General features: G+C 57.0%; 1 protein-coding gene across 1 annotated transcript in view; it reads right to left on the minus strand.

Annotated features, from left to right (window-relative positions):
• LOC122546201 (von Willebrand factor A domain-containing protein 5A-like) overlaps positions 1-19,376 on the minus strand; it is a gene marked incomplete at its 5' end in the record, with an annotated part of 88,416 nt that overhangs the window by 14,369 nt on the left and 54,671 nt on the right. Inside the window, 5 exon segments of the mRNA XM_087975732.1 lie at positions 2,160-2,284; positions 9,893-9,979; positions 11,465-11,527; positions 17,220-17,285; positions 17,582-17,793. Coding sequence (XP_087831858.1) covers positions 2,160-2,284; positions 9,893-9,979; positions 11,465-11,527; positions 17,220-17,285; positions 17,582-17,793 — 553 coding nt within the window.

Below are 19,376 nucleotides of genomic sequence, written 5' to 3' on the forward strand. Positions count from 1 at the left end.
AGTAAAGCTCCCTCAACACTGTCCCCCCATCCCAGGGACAGGGACAGCACAGGGTTAGATACAGAGTAAAGCTCCCTCTACACTCTCCCCCCATCCCAGGGACAGCACAGGGCCAGGTACCGAGTAAAGCTCCCTCAACACTGTCCCCCCATCCCAGGGACAGGGACAGCACGGGGTTAGATACAGAGTAAAGCTCCCTCTACACTCTCCCCCCATCCCAGGGACAGCACTGGGCTAGATACAGAGTAAAGCTCCCTCTACACTGTCCCCCTCCATCCCAGGGACAGGGACAGCACGGGGTTAGATACAGAGTAAAGCTCCCTCTACACTGTTCCCCCATCCCAGGGACAGGGACAGCACGGGTTTAGATACAGAGTAAAGCTCCCTCTACACTGTCCCCCTATCCCAGCAACAGGGACAGCACAGGGCCAGATACAGAGTAAAGCTCCCTCTACACTGTCCCCTCCATCCCAGGGACAGGGAGAGCACAGGGACAGACACCGAGTAAAGCTCGCTCTACACTGTGCCCCATCCCAGGGACAGGGACAGCACGGGGTTAGATACCAAGTAAAGCTCCCTCTACACTGTCCCCCCCATCCCAGGGACAGGGACAGCACGGGGTTAGATACAGAGTAAAGCTCCCTCTACACTGTCCCCCCCATCCCAGGGACAGGGACAGCATGGGGGTAGATACAGAGTAAAGCTCCCTCTACACTTTCCCCCTCCATCCCAGGGACAGGGACAGCACGGGGTTAGATATGGAGTAAAGCTCCCACTGCACTGTCGGTCCATCCCAGGGACAGGGTCAGCACGGGGTTAGATACAGAGTAAAGCTCCCTCTACACTGTCCCCCTCCATCCCAGGGACAGGGACAGCACGGGGTTAGATATGGAGTAAAGCTCCCACTGCACTGTCCCCCCCATCCCAGGGACAGGGACAGCACGGGGTTAGATACAGAGTAAAGCTTCCTCTACACTCTCCCCCCATCCCAGGGACAGCACTGGGTTAGATACAGAGTAAAGCTCTCTCTACACTGTCCGCCTCCATCCCAGGGACAGAGATAGCACAGGGTTAGATACAGAGTAAAGCTCCCTCTACACTGTCCCCCCCATCCCATCCCAGGGACAGCATGGGGTTAGATACAGAGAAAAGCTCCCTCTACACTGTCCCCCCATCAAACACTCTCTGGGACAGGGACAGCACGGGGTTAGATACAGAGTAAAGCTCCCTCTACACTGTCCCCCCTCCATCCCAGGGACAGGGACAGCAAGGAGTTAGATACAGAGTAAAGCTCCCTCTACACTGTCCCCCCCTATCAAACACTCCCAGGACATGGACAGCACGGGGTTAGATACAGAGTAAAGCTCCCTCTACACTGTCCCCCCTCCATCCCAGGGACAGGGACAGCACGGGGTTAGATACAGAGTAAAGCTCCCTCTACACTGTCCCCCCCATCAAACACTCCCAGGGACAGGGACAGCACGGGGTTAGATACAGAGTAAAGCTCCCTCTACACTGTCCCCCCCATCCCAGAGACAGGGACAGCACGGGGTTAGATACAGAGTAAAGCTCTCTCTACACTGTCCCCCCCCATCCCAGGGACAGGGACAGCACGGGGTTAGATACAGAGTAAAGCTCCCTCTACACTGTCCCCCCCATCCCAGGGACAGGGACAGCACGGGGTTAGATACAGAGTAAAGCTCCCTCTACACTGTCCCCCCATCCCAGGGACAGGGACAGCGCGGGGTTAGATACAGAGTAAAGCTCCCTCTACACTGTCCCCCCATCCCAGGGACAGCGACAGCACGGGGTTAGATACAGAGTAAAGCTCCCTCTACACTGTCCCCCCCATCCCAGGGACAGGGACAGCGCGGGGTTAGATACAGAGTAAAGCTCCCTCTACACTGTCCCCCCATCCCAGGGACAGGGACAGCACGGGGTTAGATACAGAGTAAAGCTCCCTCTACACTGTCCCCCCATCCCAGGGACAGCATGGGGTTATATACAGAGTAAAACTCCCTCTACACTGTCCCCCCATCCCAGGGACAGCATGGGGTTATATACAGAGTAAAACTCCCTCTACACTGTCCCCCCCATCCCAGGGACAGCATGGGGTTATATACAGAGTAATGCTCCCTCTACACTGTCGTATTCCTTACCTGGTGAGGGAGACTCTTGCTGCTCTGTTGAGGTTTCAGGCCCAGCAGCGCCTCCAGGCTGTTGTCTGGGCTCCACGACCCATCTGCGTTCTGCACTGCGATCAGCTTCATGGCCGGGGACTGATCTGAGAGACAGAGAGAGAGAGAGAAGCAAAGGGAGAGAAGGTCAGTATTGGCCTGGGCGCAGCCCCCTGCAAGTGCCAGTCTCTGGGTGACCTTTGAACCTGTGCCTCCTCCAGTTATCAATTCATAGATTCCCCAGTGTGGGAACTGGCCATTTGGCCCATCGGATCCACACTGACCCTCCGAACAGCAGTCCATCCTGATACCCCCAAGCTACCCATGCATTCCCATGGCCCATCCACCCTAACCTGCACATCCCTGGGCACTATGGGTAATTTAGCACAGCCAATCCACCCTAACCTGCACATCCCTGGGCACTATGGGTAATTTAGCACAGCCAATCCACCCTAACCTGCACATCCCTGGGCACTATGGGTAATTTAGCACGGCCCATCCACCCGAACCTGCACATTCCTGGGCACTATGGGTAATTTAGCATGGCCAATCCACCCTAACCTGCACATCCTGGGCACTATGGGTAATTTAGCACGGCCAATCCACCCTAACCTTCACATCCCTGGGCACTATGGGTAATTTAGCATGGCCAATCCACCCTAACCTGCACATCCTGGGCACTACGGGTAATTTAGCACGGCCAATCCATCCTAACCTGCACATCCCTGGGCACTATGGGTAATTTAGCACGGCCAATCCACCCTAACCTGCACATCCCTGGGCACTATGGGTAATTTAGCACGGCCAATCCACCCTAACCTGCACATCCCTGGGCACTATGGGTAATTTAGCACGGCCAATCCACCCTAACCTGCACATCCCTGGGCACTATGGGTAATTTAGCACGGCCCATCCACCCTAACCTGCACATTCCTGGGCACTATGGGTAATTTAGCATGGCCAATCCACCCTAACCTGCACATCCTGGGCACTATGGGTAATTTAGCACGGCCAATCCACCCTAACCTTCACATCCCTGGGCACTATGGGTAACTTAGCATGGCCAATCCACCCTAACCTGCACATCCTGGGCACTACGGGTAATTTAGCACGGCCAATCCATCCTAACCTGCACATCCCTGGGCACTTTGGGTAATTTAGCACGGCCAATCCACCCTAACCTGCACATCCGTGGGCACTATGGGTAATTTAGCATGGCCAATCCACCCTGACCTGCACATCCCTGGGCACTATGGGTAATTTATCATGGCTCTAACCTGCACATCCCTGGGCACTATGGGTAATTTAGCATGGCTCTAACCTGCACATCCCTGGGCACTATGGGTAATTTAGCACGGCCAATCCACCCTAACCTGCACGTCCCTGGGCACTATGGGTAATTTAGCACGGCCAATCCACCCTAACCTGCACATCCCTGGGCACTATGGGTAATTTAGCACGGCCAATCCACCCTAACCTGCACATCCCTGGGCACTATGGGTAGTTTAGCACGGCCAATCCACCCTAACCTACACATCCCTGGGCACTATGGGTAATTTAGCACGGCCTATCCACCCTAACCTGCACATCCCTGGGCACTATGGGTAATTTAGCACGGCCTATCCACCCTAACCTGCACATCCCTGGGCACTATGGGTAATTTAGCACGGCCAATCCACCCGAACCTGCACATCCCTGGGCATTATGGGTAATTTAGCACGGCCTATCCACCCTAACCTGCACATCCCTGGGCACTATGGGTAATTTAGCACGGCCTATCCACCCTAACCTGCACATCCCTGGGCACTATGGGTAATTTAGCACGGCCTATCCACCCTAACCTGCACATCCCTAGGGGAGGAACCCAGAGCAAACCCATGCGGGCACGAGCGGGGGAGAACATGCAGACTGCACACAGACACCAGAGAGTGCTGTCGAATCCAGTGCCCTGGCTCGGTGAGGAAGTGGTGCGAACCACTGAGTCGCCCTGCCCTAATCCAGAGGTCAGTGCTCTGAGCATGTGGGGTCCTCAATCCCAGAGCTTGGTTGGAGCTGTGGGGAGAGGCAGAATCGGCAGGGGTGGTATACCCGGGAAGCTGAGGGCTGACCTCACGCACGTTTATACAATCATGGGAGGGGTGGGGGGCACGGATAGGGTGATTGAAGAGGATTCTGCCACAGGCTGGAGGGTTTGAGCTGCAGGGAGAGACTCGATAGGCTGGCACTGTCTACCCTGGAGACTCTGAAGGTCAGGGTTGACCTGCCAGACGTTCATAAAATCATGGGGGACATGGAGAGGGTGAAAGCTAAGGTCTTTACCCCAGGATGGGGGAGATCCGAACTGCAGGGTATGGGTTCAAGGTGACAGGGATAAGATTTACAAAGGGCTCGAGGGGTAGCTTTCTCACCCAGAGGGTGGTGCGTGTGTGGAATGAGCTGCCAGAGGAAGGGGTGGGGGCTGGTACAATGACAGCATTGAAAAGGGTGGATGGGGACAGGGATAGGAAGGGATTGGAGGGATATGGGCCAAGGGCTGGCAAGCGGGGACTGGGTTAGGTTAGGGATAACTGGGTCGGCACGGAACAGTTGGGCAGAAGGGTCTGTTTCCACGCTGTCCGTCTGTCCATGACTGTTTGGTTAGCCTGTGGGATTCACAACCACAGGAAGGGGTTGAGGCTGAAACAATTCAGGGAATCAAGCAGGAGGTAGGTACAGCTGCTGTGACTCATGGGATAAAGGGATATGGAGGGTGGAGGGTTGGGTTAGGGGGTACAGGGGGTTGGAGGGTTGGGTTGGGGAGTAGGGGGGGTTGGAGGGTTGGGTTCGGGGGTAGGGGGGGGTTGGAGGGTTGGGTTGGGGGTACGGAGGGGGTGGAGGGTTGGGTTAGGGGTACGGAGGGGGTAGAGGGTTGGGTTAGGGGGTACGGAGGGGGTGCAGGGTTGGGGGGCTACGGAGGGGTGGGTACGGATCTGCATGATCAGCCATGTTGAATGGCGGACTTGGTTGGGAAGGGCTGAGAGGCCGATCTCCTGCTCCTACCCTCCAGGCTCCTCACAATGAGTCAGGACCTTGCAACGGACGAATACTGAGCAACCGGGACCAACCTCTCCCCTAGCAAGTCACCCCCCGCACCCCCCCCCAGCTCCCCCCAACCCCAGAGAATCTTGTCTGTTTTGGTAAGGTCGCCTCGCGTTCCATGGGTGTGGGATCTTGCTGTGCCCAGGGGCCAGGGAGGGGATGGGCCTTCACCGTGTCGGCAGGCTGTGCTGCCGTCGGACATCTTGAGGAGGCGAGAGGTGTAACTCTTCACCCGGACACCGATCCTCCGCAGAACGGGCTGTGCAGGAATTGGATTGAACGCCTGCGGAGTGATGACTGGGACAGTGTTAGATCAGTGCTCATTGCATTCTCCCTCCCTCCGTCCCGTTTCCTCCTCAACTCCCAACGGGCACAGGCCTGACCCACTCACCCTCTCCTAACAAGACGGTCCCTCCGACCCTGGGCTGCCTTCCCCGCTGTCAGTCTATCTTTGCTTAGATACGTGGCCCCGGAACCGCTCACAGTATTCCAGCTGTGGTCTGACTGGCGCCTTGTACAGGCTGCGCAAAACCTTCCCAGTTTTATTCTTTGGAACAAAGGCCGGCCGTCCCTGTTCCCCGCCGAACTTGGATGCTCGCTCTTTGAGGTCCACCCACGAGGCGGGACGTTGCTGGGAATGGAGGGATCGAGTTGGAACGGGAGGCTGGAGAGGCTGGGAATTTCTTTCCCTGGACTGGAGGAGGTTCAGAGGTGACTGTATGGGATCTTATAAAATGATGAGGGGTGATAGATCGGCTTAATGCCACTTGTATTTTTCCTACAATAGGAGATTTCAAGACTAGATTAGATTCCCTTACAGTGTGGAAACAGGCCCTTCGGCCCAACCAACCCCCCAAAGAGTAAGCCACCCAGACCCATTACTCTCTGACTAATGCACCTAACATTTACCACGGGCAATCCACCCTAACCTGCATATCCCTGGGCACTATGGGTAATTTAGCATGGCCAATCCACCCTAACCTACACATCCCTGGGCACTATGGGTAATTTAGCACGGCCAATACACCCTAACCTGCACATCCCTGGGCACTATGGGTAATTTAGCACGGCCAATCCACCCTAACCTGCACATCCCTGGGCACTATGGGTAATTTAGCACGGCCAATACACCCTAACCTGCACATCCCTGGGCACTATGGGTAATTTAGCACGGCCAATACACCCTAACCTGCACATCCCTGGGCACTATGGGTAATTTAGCACGGCCAATCCACCCTAACCTACACATCCCTGGGCACTATGAGTAATTTAGCACGGCCAATCTACCCTAACCTGCACATCCCTGGGCTCTATGGGTAATTTAGCACGGCCAATCCACCCTAACCTGCACATCCCTGGGCACTATGGGTAATTTAGCACGGCCAATCCACCCTAACCTACACATCCCTGGGCACTATGGGTAATTTAGCACGGCCAATCCACCCTAACCTGCACATCCCTGGGCACTATGGGTAATTTAGCACAGCCAATTCACCCTAACCTGCACATCCCTGGGCACTATGGGTAATTTAGCACGGCCAATTCACCCTAACCTGCACATCCCTGGGCACTATGGGTAATTTAGCACGGCCAATCCACCCTAACCTGCACATCCCTGGGCACTATGGGTAATTTAGCACGGCCAATCCACCCTAACCTGCACATCCCTGGGCACTATGGGTAATTTAGCACGGCCAATACACCCTTACCTGCACATCCCTGGGCACTATGGGTAATTTAGCACGGCCAATCCACCCTAACCTACACATCCCTGGGCACTATGAGTAATTTAGCACGGCCAATCTACCCTAACCTGCACATCCCTGGGCTCTATGGGTAATTTAGCACGGCCAATCCACCCTAACCTGCACATCCCTGGGCACTATGGGTAATTTAGCACGGCCAATCCACCCTAACCTACACATCCCTGGGCACTATGGGTAATTTAGCACGGCCAATCCACCCTAACCTGCACATCCCTGGGCACTATGGGTAATTTAGCACAGCCAATTCACCCTAACCTGCACATCCCTGGGCACTATGGGTAATTTAGCACGGCCAATTCACCCTAACCTGCACATCCCTGGGCACTATGGGTAATTTAGCACGGCCAATCCACCCTAACCTGCACATCCCTGGGCACTATGGGTAATTTAGCACGGCCAATCCACCCTAACCTGCACATCCCTGGGCACTATGGGTAATTTAGCACGGCCAATCCACCCTAACCTGCACATCCCTGGGCACTATGGGTAATTTAGCGCGGCCAATCCACCCTCACCTACACATCCCTGGGCACTATGGGTAATTTAGCACGGCCAATCCACCCTAACCTGCACATCCCTGGGCACTATGGGTAATTTAGCACGGCCAATCCACCCTAACCTGCTTATCTTCGCATTGTGGGAGGATTACAGAGCACACCCACGCAGACACAGTGGGGGGGGGGGGGGGGTGAATGTGCAAACTCCACACATACAGTCACCCCAAGGCGGGGATCGTACCCGGGTCCTTGGCGCCGTGAGGCAGCACTGCTAACCACTGAGCCACCGTGCCTGCCCAAAGTGGGGTGGGGGGGTGCACGATTTTCAGGTGAGAGGACAGAGATGGGTTAAAAGAAAAGACACAAGGGGGCAATTTTGTTTTACGCAGAGGGCGGCCCGTGTGTGGAATGAGCTTCCAGCGGAAGTGAGGAACGCGGGAACACTTACAGCGTTTAAAAGGCATCTGGATAAGTCCATGAATGGGGAAAGGTTAGGAGGGATAGGGGCCGGGAGCAGGCAGGCAGGGGAGTGGGTGAGTTCGGGAATTAAGTTCGGCACGGACTGGGGCGGGGGGGGGAGGGGGGGGGGGGGGGGGGGTGTTTTGCTCCGATACTGCATGACTCCCAGCTTTCTACGGTCTTCCACAGTGAAATATCGCTCCGTCCCTTCACTCTTCTGGCCAGAGCTCAGGCCTCCCCCTCCATCCGCCAGGATTTTGTCCGCTCGCTCTGCCTGCCCTGCCCTGTATCGCTCCGCAGACTCAGTGGCACCCTCGCCCACCTCGCCCGGCTTTTAACTCGTTGGCGGGACCAGAGGGTGGCTGGTGGCGCCCCCGCATTTGCCCGTCCGTCCATCCTGCGCAGCGTGACTGACTGCAGAGGGGCCGCTGGGGGCAGCGGGTGGGCCCATTGCTCACCACGTTCTCCTCTCTCTCTCCCTCTCTCTCTGTCTCTCTCTCTATCTCTCTCTCTCTGTCTCTCTCTCTCTCTCTCTGTCTCTCTCTCTGTCTCTGTCTCTCTCTGTCTCTCTCTTTCTCTTTCTCTCTCTGTCTCTCTCTCTCTGTCTCTCTCTCTCTCTCTCTCTCTGTCTCTCTCTCTCTCTGTCTCTCTCTCTCTGTCTCTCTCTCTCTCTCTGTCTCTCTCTCTCTGTCTCTCTCTCTCTCTGTCTCTCACTCTCTGTCTCTCTCTCTCTCTCTCTCTGTCTCTGTCTGTCTCTCTCTCTGTCTCTCTCTCTGTCTCTCTCTCTGTCTCTCTCTCTGTCTCTCTCTCTCTGTCTCTCTCTCTCTGTCTCTCTCTCCCAATTCCTCCGGGTTCGATGAAGAGTCGGTCAGCCGACCTGAAATCCGATGACAACCCCAACGCCGGGTGCCCACAGATGGAGTGGCCCGTGCGCGCGGGCTCGGAAGGTGGATGCCAGCGGGAGGAACGAACGCGGTCTGGGTGCCCCACTCCGATGTCCCGTGCGGGCACAGAAGAGGCCCTTCTGCCCATCGAGACTGCACCCGCCCACCTCCGCTGGTCCGACCTCCCGACCACACGGCCTGGAATGCTGGGATATTTCAAGCGCTTGGCGGGCGGTTTCTTAAAGGGGTGAGGTTCCAGTGCACTCAGATCCCACCCCTCCGCCACCCTCCGGGCGATTTTGCTCAACTCCCCTCGAAAACCTCCCGCCTTTAAGTTTGAGGCGATGCCCCCTCCCCTTGCTATTGACCCTTCGATAAGGGAGGGGAGGGAGAAACAGCTGCTTCCTGCCCGCCCTGTCCATGCCCCTCATAATCTTATCCCCCGCCATTCCCCGACTCGAAAGGAAACCACCCCCGGCTTATCCAGTCTCTCTTTTCCCCAGCTCCATCCCGGTGAATCTCTGTCCGTACCCCCCATCCAGTATGATCCCACCCTTCCTGCAGCGTGTGGGGACTAGCACTGCACACAGTCTCCCAGTTGAGGCCTAACCAAAGGCTTGTCCAGCTCCAACATAACCACCCCGCCGTTATAACCTCTGCCACCGCGGGTAAAAAGGCTCAGGTGCTGTGTCCCTTTTCACAACCCTGTTAACCCCGCCCCCTGCCACCTTCAGCCATCGGTGGACAAGTATCCCACAATCCCCTCTGAGTGTGTTGCCAAGGTGACCACCCGATGAAGGGGCAGCGCTCCGAAAGCTAGTGCTTCCAGTTGAACCTGTTGGACCATAACCTGGTGTTGTGTGATTTTTTTTCTTTTTGTCCACCCCAGTCCAACACCGGGCACCTCCAAATCATTGCCAAACGCCGTCCGCGCGTTCCGGCTGGATGCTCCCTTGTGTGGACTGCACTCCGAGAGGATTGCTCACACTCTGCCAACCGCGCCCTCCCCCCCCACCCGACACAGTCTTTACCTTCACAGACTGCCAGAGAGTCAGCTTCCACCGCGGAGTTTGAAGCGACGCTGGGTGCTGAACGTTTGGACCTTGCTCTTGCCCCGCCTGCTGAGAGACCAGTGGGACAGACTTAGGCAACTCATAGTGCTCCCCGACCCCTGACCCACAGCGCGCTCACACACGTCGAGGCCTACCTGAGAGTGGCAGAGCCCGATATCGCTATGGGGACGGAGATGGGGAGACGGAGGCATTCCCTGGTCCCAACTCCCTTTCTCTGCGCCAGCCCCTCAGTAGAGTCATAGAGGTGTACAGCAGGGAAACAGACCCTTCGGCCCAACCCGTCCATGCCGACCCAGATATCCCAACCCAATCTAGTCCCACCTGCCAGTACCCGGCCCATATCCCTCCAAACCCTTCCTATTCATATACCCATCCAGATGCCTCTTAAATGTTGCAATTGTACCAGCCTCCACCACTCCCTCTGGCAGCTCATTCCATACACATACCACCCTCTGCGTGAAAAAGTTGCCCCTTAGGTCTCTTTTATATCTTTTCCCTCTCACCCTAAACCTACCCCCCTCTAGTTCTGGACTCCCCGACCCCAGGGGGAAAAGACCTTGTCTATTTACCCCTATCCACGCCCCCTCATGGTTTTATAAACCTCTATAAGGTCACCCCTCAGCCTCCGACGCTTCAGAGAAAACAGCCCCAGCCTGTTCAGCCTCTCCCTGTAGCTCAAACCCTCCAACATCCTTGTAAATCTTTTCTGAACCTTTTCACAACATCTTTCCGATGGGAAGGAGACCAGAATTGCACGCGATATCCCAACAGTGGCCCTAACCAATGTCCTGTACAGCCGCAACATGACCTCCCAACTCCTGTACTCAATACTCTGACCAATAAAGGACAGCATACCAAACGCCTCCTTCACTCTCCTATCTACCTGCGACTCCACTTTCAAGGAGCTATGAACCTGCACTCCAAGGTCTCTTTGTTCAGCAACACTCCCCAGGACCTTACCATTAAGTGTATAAGTCCTGCTAAGATTTGCTTTCCCAAAATGCAGCACCTCACATTTATCTGAATTAAACTCCATCTGCCATTTCTCAGCCCATTGGCCCGTCTGGTCCAGATCCTGTTGTAATCTGAGGTAACCCTCTTCGCTGTCCACTATACCTCCAATTTTGGGGTCATCTGCAAACTTACTAACTGTACCTCTTATGCTCGCATCCAAATCATTTATGTAAATGACAAAAAGTAGAGTAGATTTTTTAAAAATCTACACTCCTTTAAATACTTTGATTGATCTCACCTCTGGTACACACTGTGGACGGGGCAAGATTTCCATTCAAACCTCCCAGCCCCGGGGCGGGGGAAGACATTTTTTCACATCACGCTATAGCTCAAGCCCTCCAACCCTTACAACATCCTTGTAAACCTTTTCTGCGCCCTCTCGAGTTTCACAACACCCTTCCTGTAGCAGAACTGAACGCGGTATTCCGAAAGTGGCCCGACCCGACGTCCTGGACAGCCGCGAGGCGACCTCCCAACCCCTGTACCCAGAGCACTGACCAATAACGACGAGCGTACCCATGCGCAGCTTGCCCGTCTTCTTCATGGGAGAATGCAGAGGCGGGGCCGTTGCACACGAACCTGGAACACAACGGAAACGGCTGTGAGGAAAATTCCCTTCGGCCCTTTCCAACGCCGACCCGGCCTGAAGGTTAAACCCAACCCCTCGAACGTGATCTGCTCGACAGACCGGTCTTGGGCTCTGACCTCACCACCCTGTGACTCTCTCCTTCGCTTTGCACATTCTCCAAAGGGCCTGGGCTCGAGGCGGCTCGGAGGAGAGGGTCGGAACTGAATCGACTTAATCGTCGCACGTATTCAGGTGAGTTCAGGGAAAGGTTTACGCCTCACTGCAATCCGGGTACATGCCTATAGATGCTCAAGCACAAAATCTTAACGGGAAAAATAAATAAAACCAACACAATGTTCAGCACGACAGAATACAAGAATACATTAGCAGTAGGGAAATAGACAGCTCATGACATTAGTTCGTTGAACACAGTCCCACAACACACCAGCCTTCACCTTGAGACTCCAGAGGTCGGACAAATGCTTTGGAAGTAGGGTGAGGCTGGAATGCTTGTAGAGGCCAAGCTAGGCCCAGCGGCTCTCAATCTGGGCCCGCACTGAGGCCGGGAGGGTGTCACACTGGGCCCGGGAGGGTGTCACACTGGGCCCGCACCGAGGCCGGGAGGGTGTCGCACTGGGCCCGGGAGGGTGTCGCACTGGGCCCGGGAGGGTGTCATACTGGGCCCGGGAGGGTGTCATACTGGGCCCGGGAGGGTGTCATACTGGGCCCGGGAGGGTGTCACACTGGGTCCGCACTGAGGCCGGGAGGGTGTTAACACTGGGCCCGGGAGGGTGTCACACTGGGCCCGGGAGGGTGTCACACTGGGTCCGCACTGAGGCCGGGAGGGTGTCATACTGGGCCCGGGAGGGTGTCGCACTGGGCCCGCACTGAGGCCAGGAGGGTGTCACACTGGGCCCGCACTGAGGCCGGGAGGATGTCACACTGGGCCCGGGAGGGTGTCACACTGGGCCCGCACTGAGGCCGGGAGGGTGTCGCACTGGGCCCGCACTGAGGCCAGGAGGGTGTCACACTGGGCCCGCACTGAGGCCGGGAGGGTGTCACACTGGGCCCGGGAGGGTGTCACACTGGGCCCGCACTGAGGCCGGGAGGGTGTCACACTGGGCCCGCACTGAGGCCGGGAGGGTGTCGCACTGGGCCCGGGAGGGTGTCACACTGGGCCCGGGAGGGTGTCGCACTGGGCCCGGGAGGGTGTCACACTGGGCCCGGGAGGGTGTCACACTGGGCCCGGGAGGGTGTCACACTGGGCCCGGGAGGGTGTCACACTGGGCCCGCACTGAGGCCGGGAGGGTGTCACACTGGGCCCGCACTGAGGCCGGGAGGGTGTCGCACTGGGCCCGGGAGGGTGTCGCACTGGGCCCGGGAGGGTGTCACACTGGGCCCGGGAGGGTGTCGCACTGGGCCCGGGAGGGTGTCGCACTGGGCCCGGGAGGGTGTCGCACTGGGCCCGGGAGGGTGTCGCACTGGGCCCGGGAGGGTGTCGCACTGGGCCCGGGAGGGTGTCGCACTGGGCCCGGGAGGGTGTCGCACTGGGCCCGGGAGGGTGTCGCACTGGGCCCGGGAGGGTGTCGCACTGGGCCCGGGAGGGTGTCACACTGGGCCCGGGAGGGTGTCGCACTGAGGCCGGGAGGGTGTCGCACTGGGCCCGGGAGGGTGTCGCACTGGGCCCGGGAGGGTGTCGCACTGGGCCCGCACTGAGGCCGGGAGGGTGTCGCACTGGGCCCGGGAGGGTGTCACACTGGGCCCGCACTGAGGCCGGGAGGGTGTCACACTGGGCCCGCACTGGGCCCGGGAGGGTGTCGCATTGGGCCCGGGAGGGTGTCGCACTGGGCCCGGGAGGGTGTCGCACTGGGCCCGGGAGGGTGTCGCACTGGGCCCGCACTGAGGCCGGGAGGGTGTCGCACTGGGCCCGGGAGGGTGTCGCACTGGGCCCGGGAGGGTGTCACACTGGGCCCGCACTGAGGCCGGGAGGGTGTCACACTGGGCCCGCACTGGGCCCGGGAGGGTGTCGCATTGGGCCCGGGAGGGTGTCGCACTGGGCCCGGGAGGGTGTCGCACTGGGCCCGGGAGGGTGTCGCACTGGGCCCGGGAGGGTGTCGCACTGGGCCCGGGAGGGTGTCGCACTGAGGCCAGGAGGGTGTCGCACTGGGCCCGGGAGGGTGTCGCACTGGGCCCGGGAGGGTGTCACACTGGGCCCGGGAGGGTGTCGCACTGGGCCCGGGAGGGTGTCGCACTGGGCCCGGGAGGGTGTCGCACTGGGCCCCGGGAGGGTGTCGCACTGGGCCCGGGAGGGTGTCACACTGGGCCCGGGAGAGTGTCGCACTGGGCCCGCACTGAGGCCGGGAGGGTGTCGCACTGGGCCCGCACTGAGGCCGGGAGGGTGTCACACTGGGCCCGGGAGGATGTCACACTGGGCCCGGGGGTGTGTCGCACTGGGCCCGGGAGGGTGTCACACTGGGCCCGGGAGGGTGTCACACTGAGGCCGGGAGGGTGTCGCACTGGGCCCGGGAGGGTGTCGCACTGGGCCCGGGAGGGTGTCACTCTGGGCCCGGGAGGGTGTCACTCTGGGCCCCGGGAGGGTGTCGTACTGGGCCCGGGAGGGTGTCGCACTGGGCCCGGGAGGGTGTCGCACTGGGCCCCGGGAGGGTGTCACACTGGGCCCGGGAGGGTGTCACACTGAGGCCGGGAGGGTGTCACACTGAGGCCGGGAGGGTGTCACTCTGGGCCCGGGAGGGTGTCACACTGGGCCCGGGAGGGTGTCACACTGGGCCCGGGAGGGTGTCACACTGGGCTCGGGAGTGTGTCACACTGGGCCCGGGAGGGTGTCACACTGAGGCCGGGAGGGTGTCACACTGGGCCCGGGAGTGTGTCGCACTGGGCCCGGGAGTGTGTCGCACTGGGCCCGGGAGGGTGTCGCACTGGGCCCGGGAGGGTGTCGCACTGGGCCCGGGAGTGTGTCGCACTGGGCCCGGGAGGGTGTCGCACTGGGCCCGGGAGTGTGTCGCACTGGGCCCGGGAGGGTGTCGCACTGGGCCCGGGAGGGTGTCGCACTGGGCCCGGGAGGGTGTCGCACTGGGCCCGGGAGGGTGTCGCACTGGGCCTGGGAGGGTGTCACACTGGGCCCACACTGAGGCCGGGAGGGTGTCACACTGGGCCCGGGAGGGTGTCACACTGAGGCCGGGAGGGTGTCACACTGAGGCCGGGAGGGTGTCACACTGAGGCCGGGAGGGTGTCACACTGGGCCCGGGAGGGTGTCGCACTGGGCCCGGGGGTGTGTCGCACTGGGCCCGGGATGGTGTCGCACTGGGCCCGCACTGAGGCCGGGAGGGTGTCACACTGGGCCCACACTGAGGCCGGGAGGGTGTCACACTGGGCCCGCACTGAGGCCGGGAGGGTGTCACACTGGGCCCGGGAGTGTGTCACACTGAGGCCGGGAGTGTGTCACACTGAGCCCGCACTGAGGCCAGGACTACGGGCCCCCTCCCCCCAGTGCATGTGGTTTGTGGCGCACACACATGGATTTAAACTGAAAGGGCTATGCCCCCTCCCCCCACACAGACCGACAGACACAGACACAGAAATATACACACACACCCACACACAGACATACACACACCCCCAGACCCAGACATACACACACACCCAGACCCACTCACAGACATACACACACAGACACAGAAATATACACATACCCACACATAGACATACACACACACATCCACAAACAGATATATGCACACACACCCACACACAGACACAGACATACATACCCACACACAGACATACATACACCCACACAGACATACACAGTCTCTCTCTCACACACACACAGACTGACATACACACACTGCCTCTCTCTCTCACACACAGACATACACACACACTCTCTCTCTCTCACACACACGCTCACACACGCAGACAGACACACACACACACAGACATACATACACACACCCACAGTCTCTCACTCTCTCACACACACAGACACATACACACCCACACACAGACATATACACACACCCACACACAGATATACACACAGGCAGCCATACACACACAGACATAGAGACACACAGGCATACACACACAGTGACACATGTACACAGACATACACACACACAGACACATGTACACAGACAGACACACACACAGACATACACATATACGCACAGAGACACACACAGACATATACACACACTTATACGCATGGACACACATAGACATACTAACAGATACACACACAGACACACACATTAGATGCTTAGACACACAGACATATACACACAGACAAACCCCCACACATCCCCACACAGACAGGGAGATATGCACACACAGACATACACTGTCTCTCTCTCTCACACACACACTGTCTCTCTCTCTCTCTCTCTCTCACACACACACTCACTGTCTCTCTCTCTCACACACACTGTCTCTCTCTCTCACACACACACTGTCTCTCTCTCTCTCTCTCACACACACACACTCACTGTCTCTCTCTCTCACACACACACACTCACTGTCTCTCTCTCTCACACACACACTGTCTCTCTCTCACACACACACACTGTCTCTCTCTCTCACACACACACACTCACTGTCTCTCTCTCTCACACACACACTGTCTCTCTCTCTCACACACACACTGTCTCTCTCTCTCTCTCTCTCACACACACATACACACACCCAGTCTCTCACTCAAACACACAGAGACATATACACACACCCACACACAGACATATACCCACACACAGACAGACATACGCATAGACAGACATGTACACACACACAGACATACACACACACCCACACATAGGCATACACACATTCCCACACAGACTTACAGACACAGATAGATGCACACCCAACCACACACAGACATACACACACACACACACACCCAGGGAGATATGCACACACAGACACACATACACACACTCTCTCTCTCTCTTTTACACATACACACACAGACATATACACCCATACACACACCCACACTGTCTCTCTCACACACACATACAGACATACACACTGCCTCTCTCTCACACACACAGACATATACACCCACACACACAGACACACACCCACACTGTCTCTCTCTCTCTCTCTCTCACATACGTACTCACACACAGTCTCTCTCTCTCACACACACACATATGCACATATACAGACAGACATACACACACACACACACACTCTCACTGTCTCTCTCTCACAGACAGACACACACACACAGTGTCTCACTCACACGTACACACACCCACATACAGACATACCCACACACACACACCCACACACAGACAGTCAGACACACACAAAGACATACACACGCACACACACAACAGAGACACACACACAGACCTACACACACTTCGATGCATAGACACACAGGCACACATAAACACACACACAGACACACAACAGAGACATACACACATACAGTCATACACAGAGACACACACATATACATACACACACATTAGACATGTAGACACACAGAGACAAAACACACAGACCCACACACACAGCCATGATCACATCCACACACACAGACACAGACACACACACAACAGTGACACATACATACACTTAGATGCGTAGACACACAGAGAGACACACACAGACATACGCACATAGACATACACACACACACACACACACACATGAAAAACTGGCAGCACACATTACCCATCATGGGTCCCTGATAGACAGCGGCGCAGCTTTGTAACATCACCATCGGCGCACAGCCAAAAGCTGAAAGACAACGGCAACGGTTATCAGGAGAGTCACCTTCACTCACATCCCTTTCCAAATGTAACCCCGTTACAACGTTCAACCCTGCTTCTGGGCTTGCTCAGCTCGAGCTGCTCGGACAGCAAGGGTGAGAGAGATACACAGACAGACAGGTGGGGTGAGACAGGTAAACCAGGACAGGCTCAATCTGATCTGCACCCAGCCCAGCGCCTCCGACATCTGGACAGAGAGGGCGGCGCCGTCGCTTCCCGTCAGGCACGCCAATCCACAGCCGGCTGAAGGGCAGGGCCACTTACCCCTGGGGAGGGGGACGTTCCGCCTGACCATGGGGCCCTGCAGTGGCTGGTTGAGGTCTTTGTTGATGGCGATGAAGGCTGTCTGGGAGGAGATGACGTTGGCCCGGCTGCTGATCTGAATGACCTGCTCCTTCACGGCCGAACTGTCGCGGTCGGGTCCTGATTCTAAGACCGCGATCATCCTCTTCGCAGCCAAGCGGTGGACCGTGCACCTGAAGGAAGGGCAGACGAACGGTTTTGGAAAGGGGTTAGTTAGCGTGTAAGACACCAAGCACCCCCCCCCCCCACCCCCGTATTTGGGTGCATCACTCACAGGATGTCCCGGTATTGTGGTATCTTATCCTTCGGCTATCAAAGCATCTCTTCAACAAGGCTATCACACTCACTGACGGGAACCCCCCCCCCCCCCCCCCCAGCCCGACATAGCACTAAGGGTTAAGGACCCGTTCTGACAGTGTTCAGGGTAGGTGGCTATGTACGGGCGGGGGTCCCGAATACGGGGTCCCCAGCGTCAAGAATATCAGAGGCACAGAACAACCCCCCCCCCTCCATCCAGCCCCGAGGGTTTTCACACCGACAGCACCCTCGGCGTTCAGTGGGTCACGCAGACCCAGCGTCTCCACTCTGGTGGTGAGGGGGAGCTCAGGACCACAAGATTGGCGGTGGTCATCAGCAAGACGGGGATACGTTCCTCGAAGATGGTTGAAAGCGGTTCTTGCTGTCCTGCAGAGAAGGGAGCTTCCTGCTTGTTGAGTCTCTGGTCAGTGGTTACAGTCTGTCCTGATCGTGATATGGTGGACAAACGGGTGATATTTAGACATTGTGGAAACAGGCCCATCGGCCCAACCAGTCGACACCGACCCTCCGAAGAGTAACCCACCCAGATCCATTCCCCTCTGACTAACGCACCTAACATTACGGGCAATGTAACACATCCCTGGGCACTATGGGTAATTTAGCATGGTCAATCCACCCTAACCTGCACATCCCTGGGCACTATGGGTAATTTAGCACGGCTAATCCACCCTAACCTGCACATCCCTGGGCACTATGGGTAATTTAGCACGGCCAATCCACCCTAACCTGCACATCCCTGGGCACTATGGGTAATTTAGCACGACCAATCCACCCTAACCTGCACATTCCTCGACACTATGGGTAATTTAGCATGGTCAATCCACCCTAACCTGCACATCCCTGGGCACTATGGGTAATTTAGCACGGCCAATCCACCCTAATCTGCACATCCCTGGGCACTATGGGTAATTTAGCACGGCCAATCCACCCTAATCTGCACATCCCTGGGCACTATGGGTAATTTAGCACGGCTAATCCACCCTAACCTGCACATCCCTGGGCACTATGGGTAATTTAGCACCGCCAATCCACCCTACACACACACAATTACAGACACACACACACACATTTACAGACATACACACACACACACACACAATTACAGACACACACACACAATTACAGATGCACACACACAAAATTACAGAGACACACACACACAATTACAGATGCACACACACACAATTACAGAGACACACAACTACAGAGAGACACAATTACAGAGAGAGACACACACACACACACAATTACAGATATATATACACACACACAATTACAGAGACACACACACAATTACAGAGACACACAACTACAGAGAGACACACAATTACAGAGAGAGATAGTGACACACACACACACAATTACAGAGAGAGAGATAGAGACACACACACACACAATTACAGAGAGAGAGACACACACACAATTACTGAGAGACACA

Source organism: Chiloscyllium plagiosum, unplaced genomic scaffold (genome assembly GCF_037043375.1).
Source record: "Chiloscyllium plagiosum isolate Xiang-an unplaced genomic scaffold, Cpla_swu_hap1 HiC_scaffold_27, whole genome shotgun sequence".
Lineage (NCBI taxonomy): Eukaryota > Metazoa > Chordata > Chondrichthyes > Orectolobiformes > Hemiscylliidae > Chiloscyllium > Chiloscyllium plagiosum.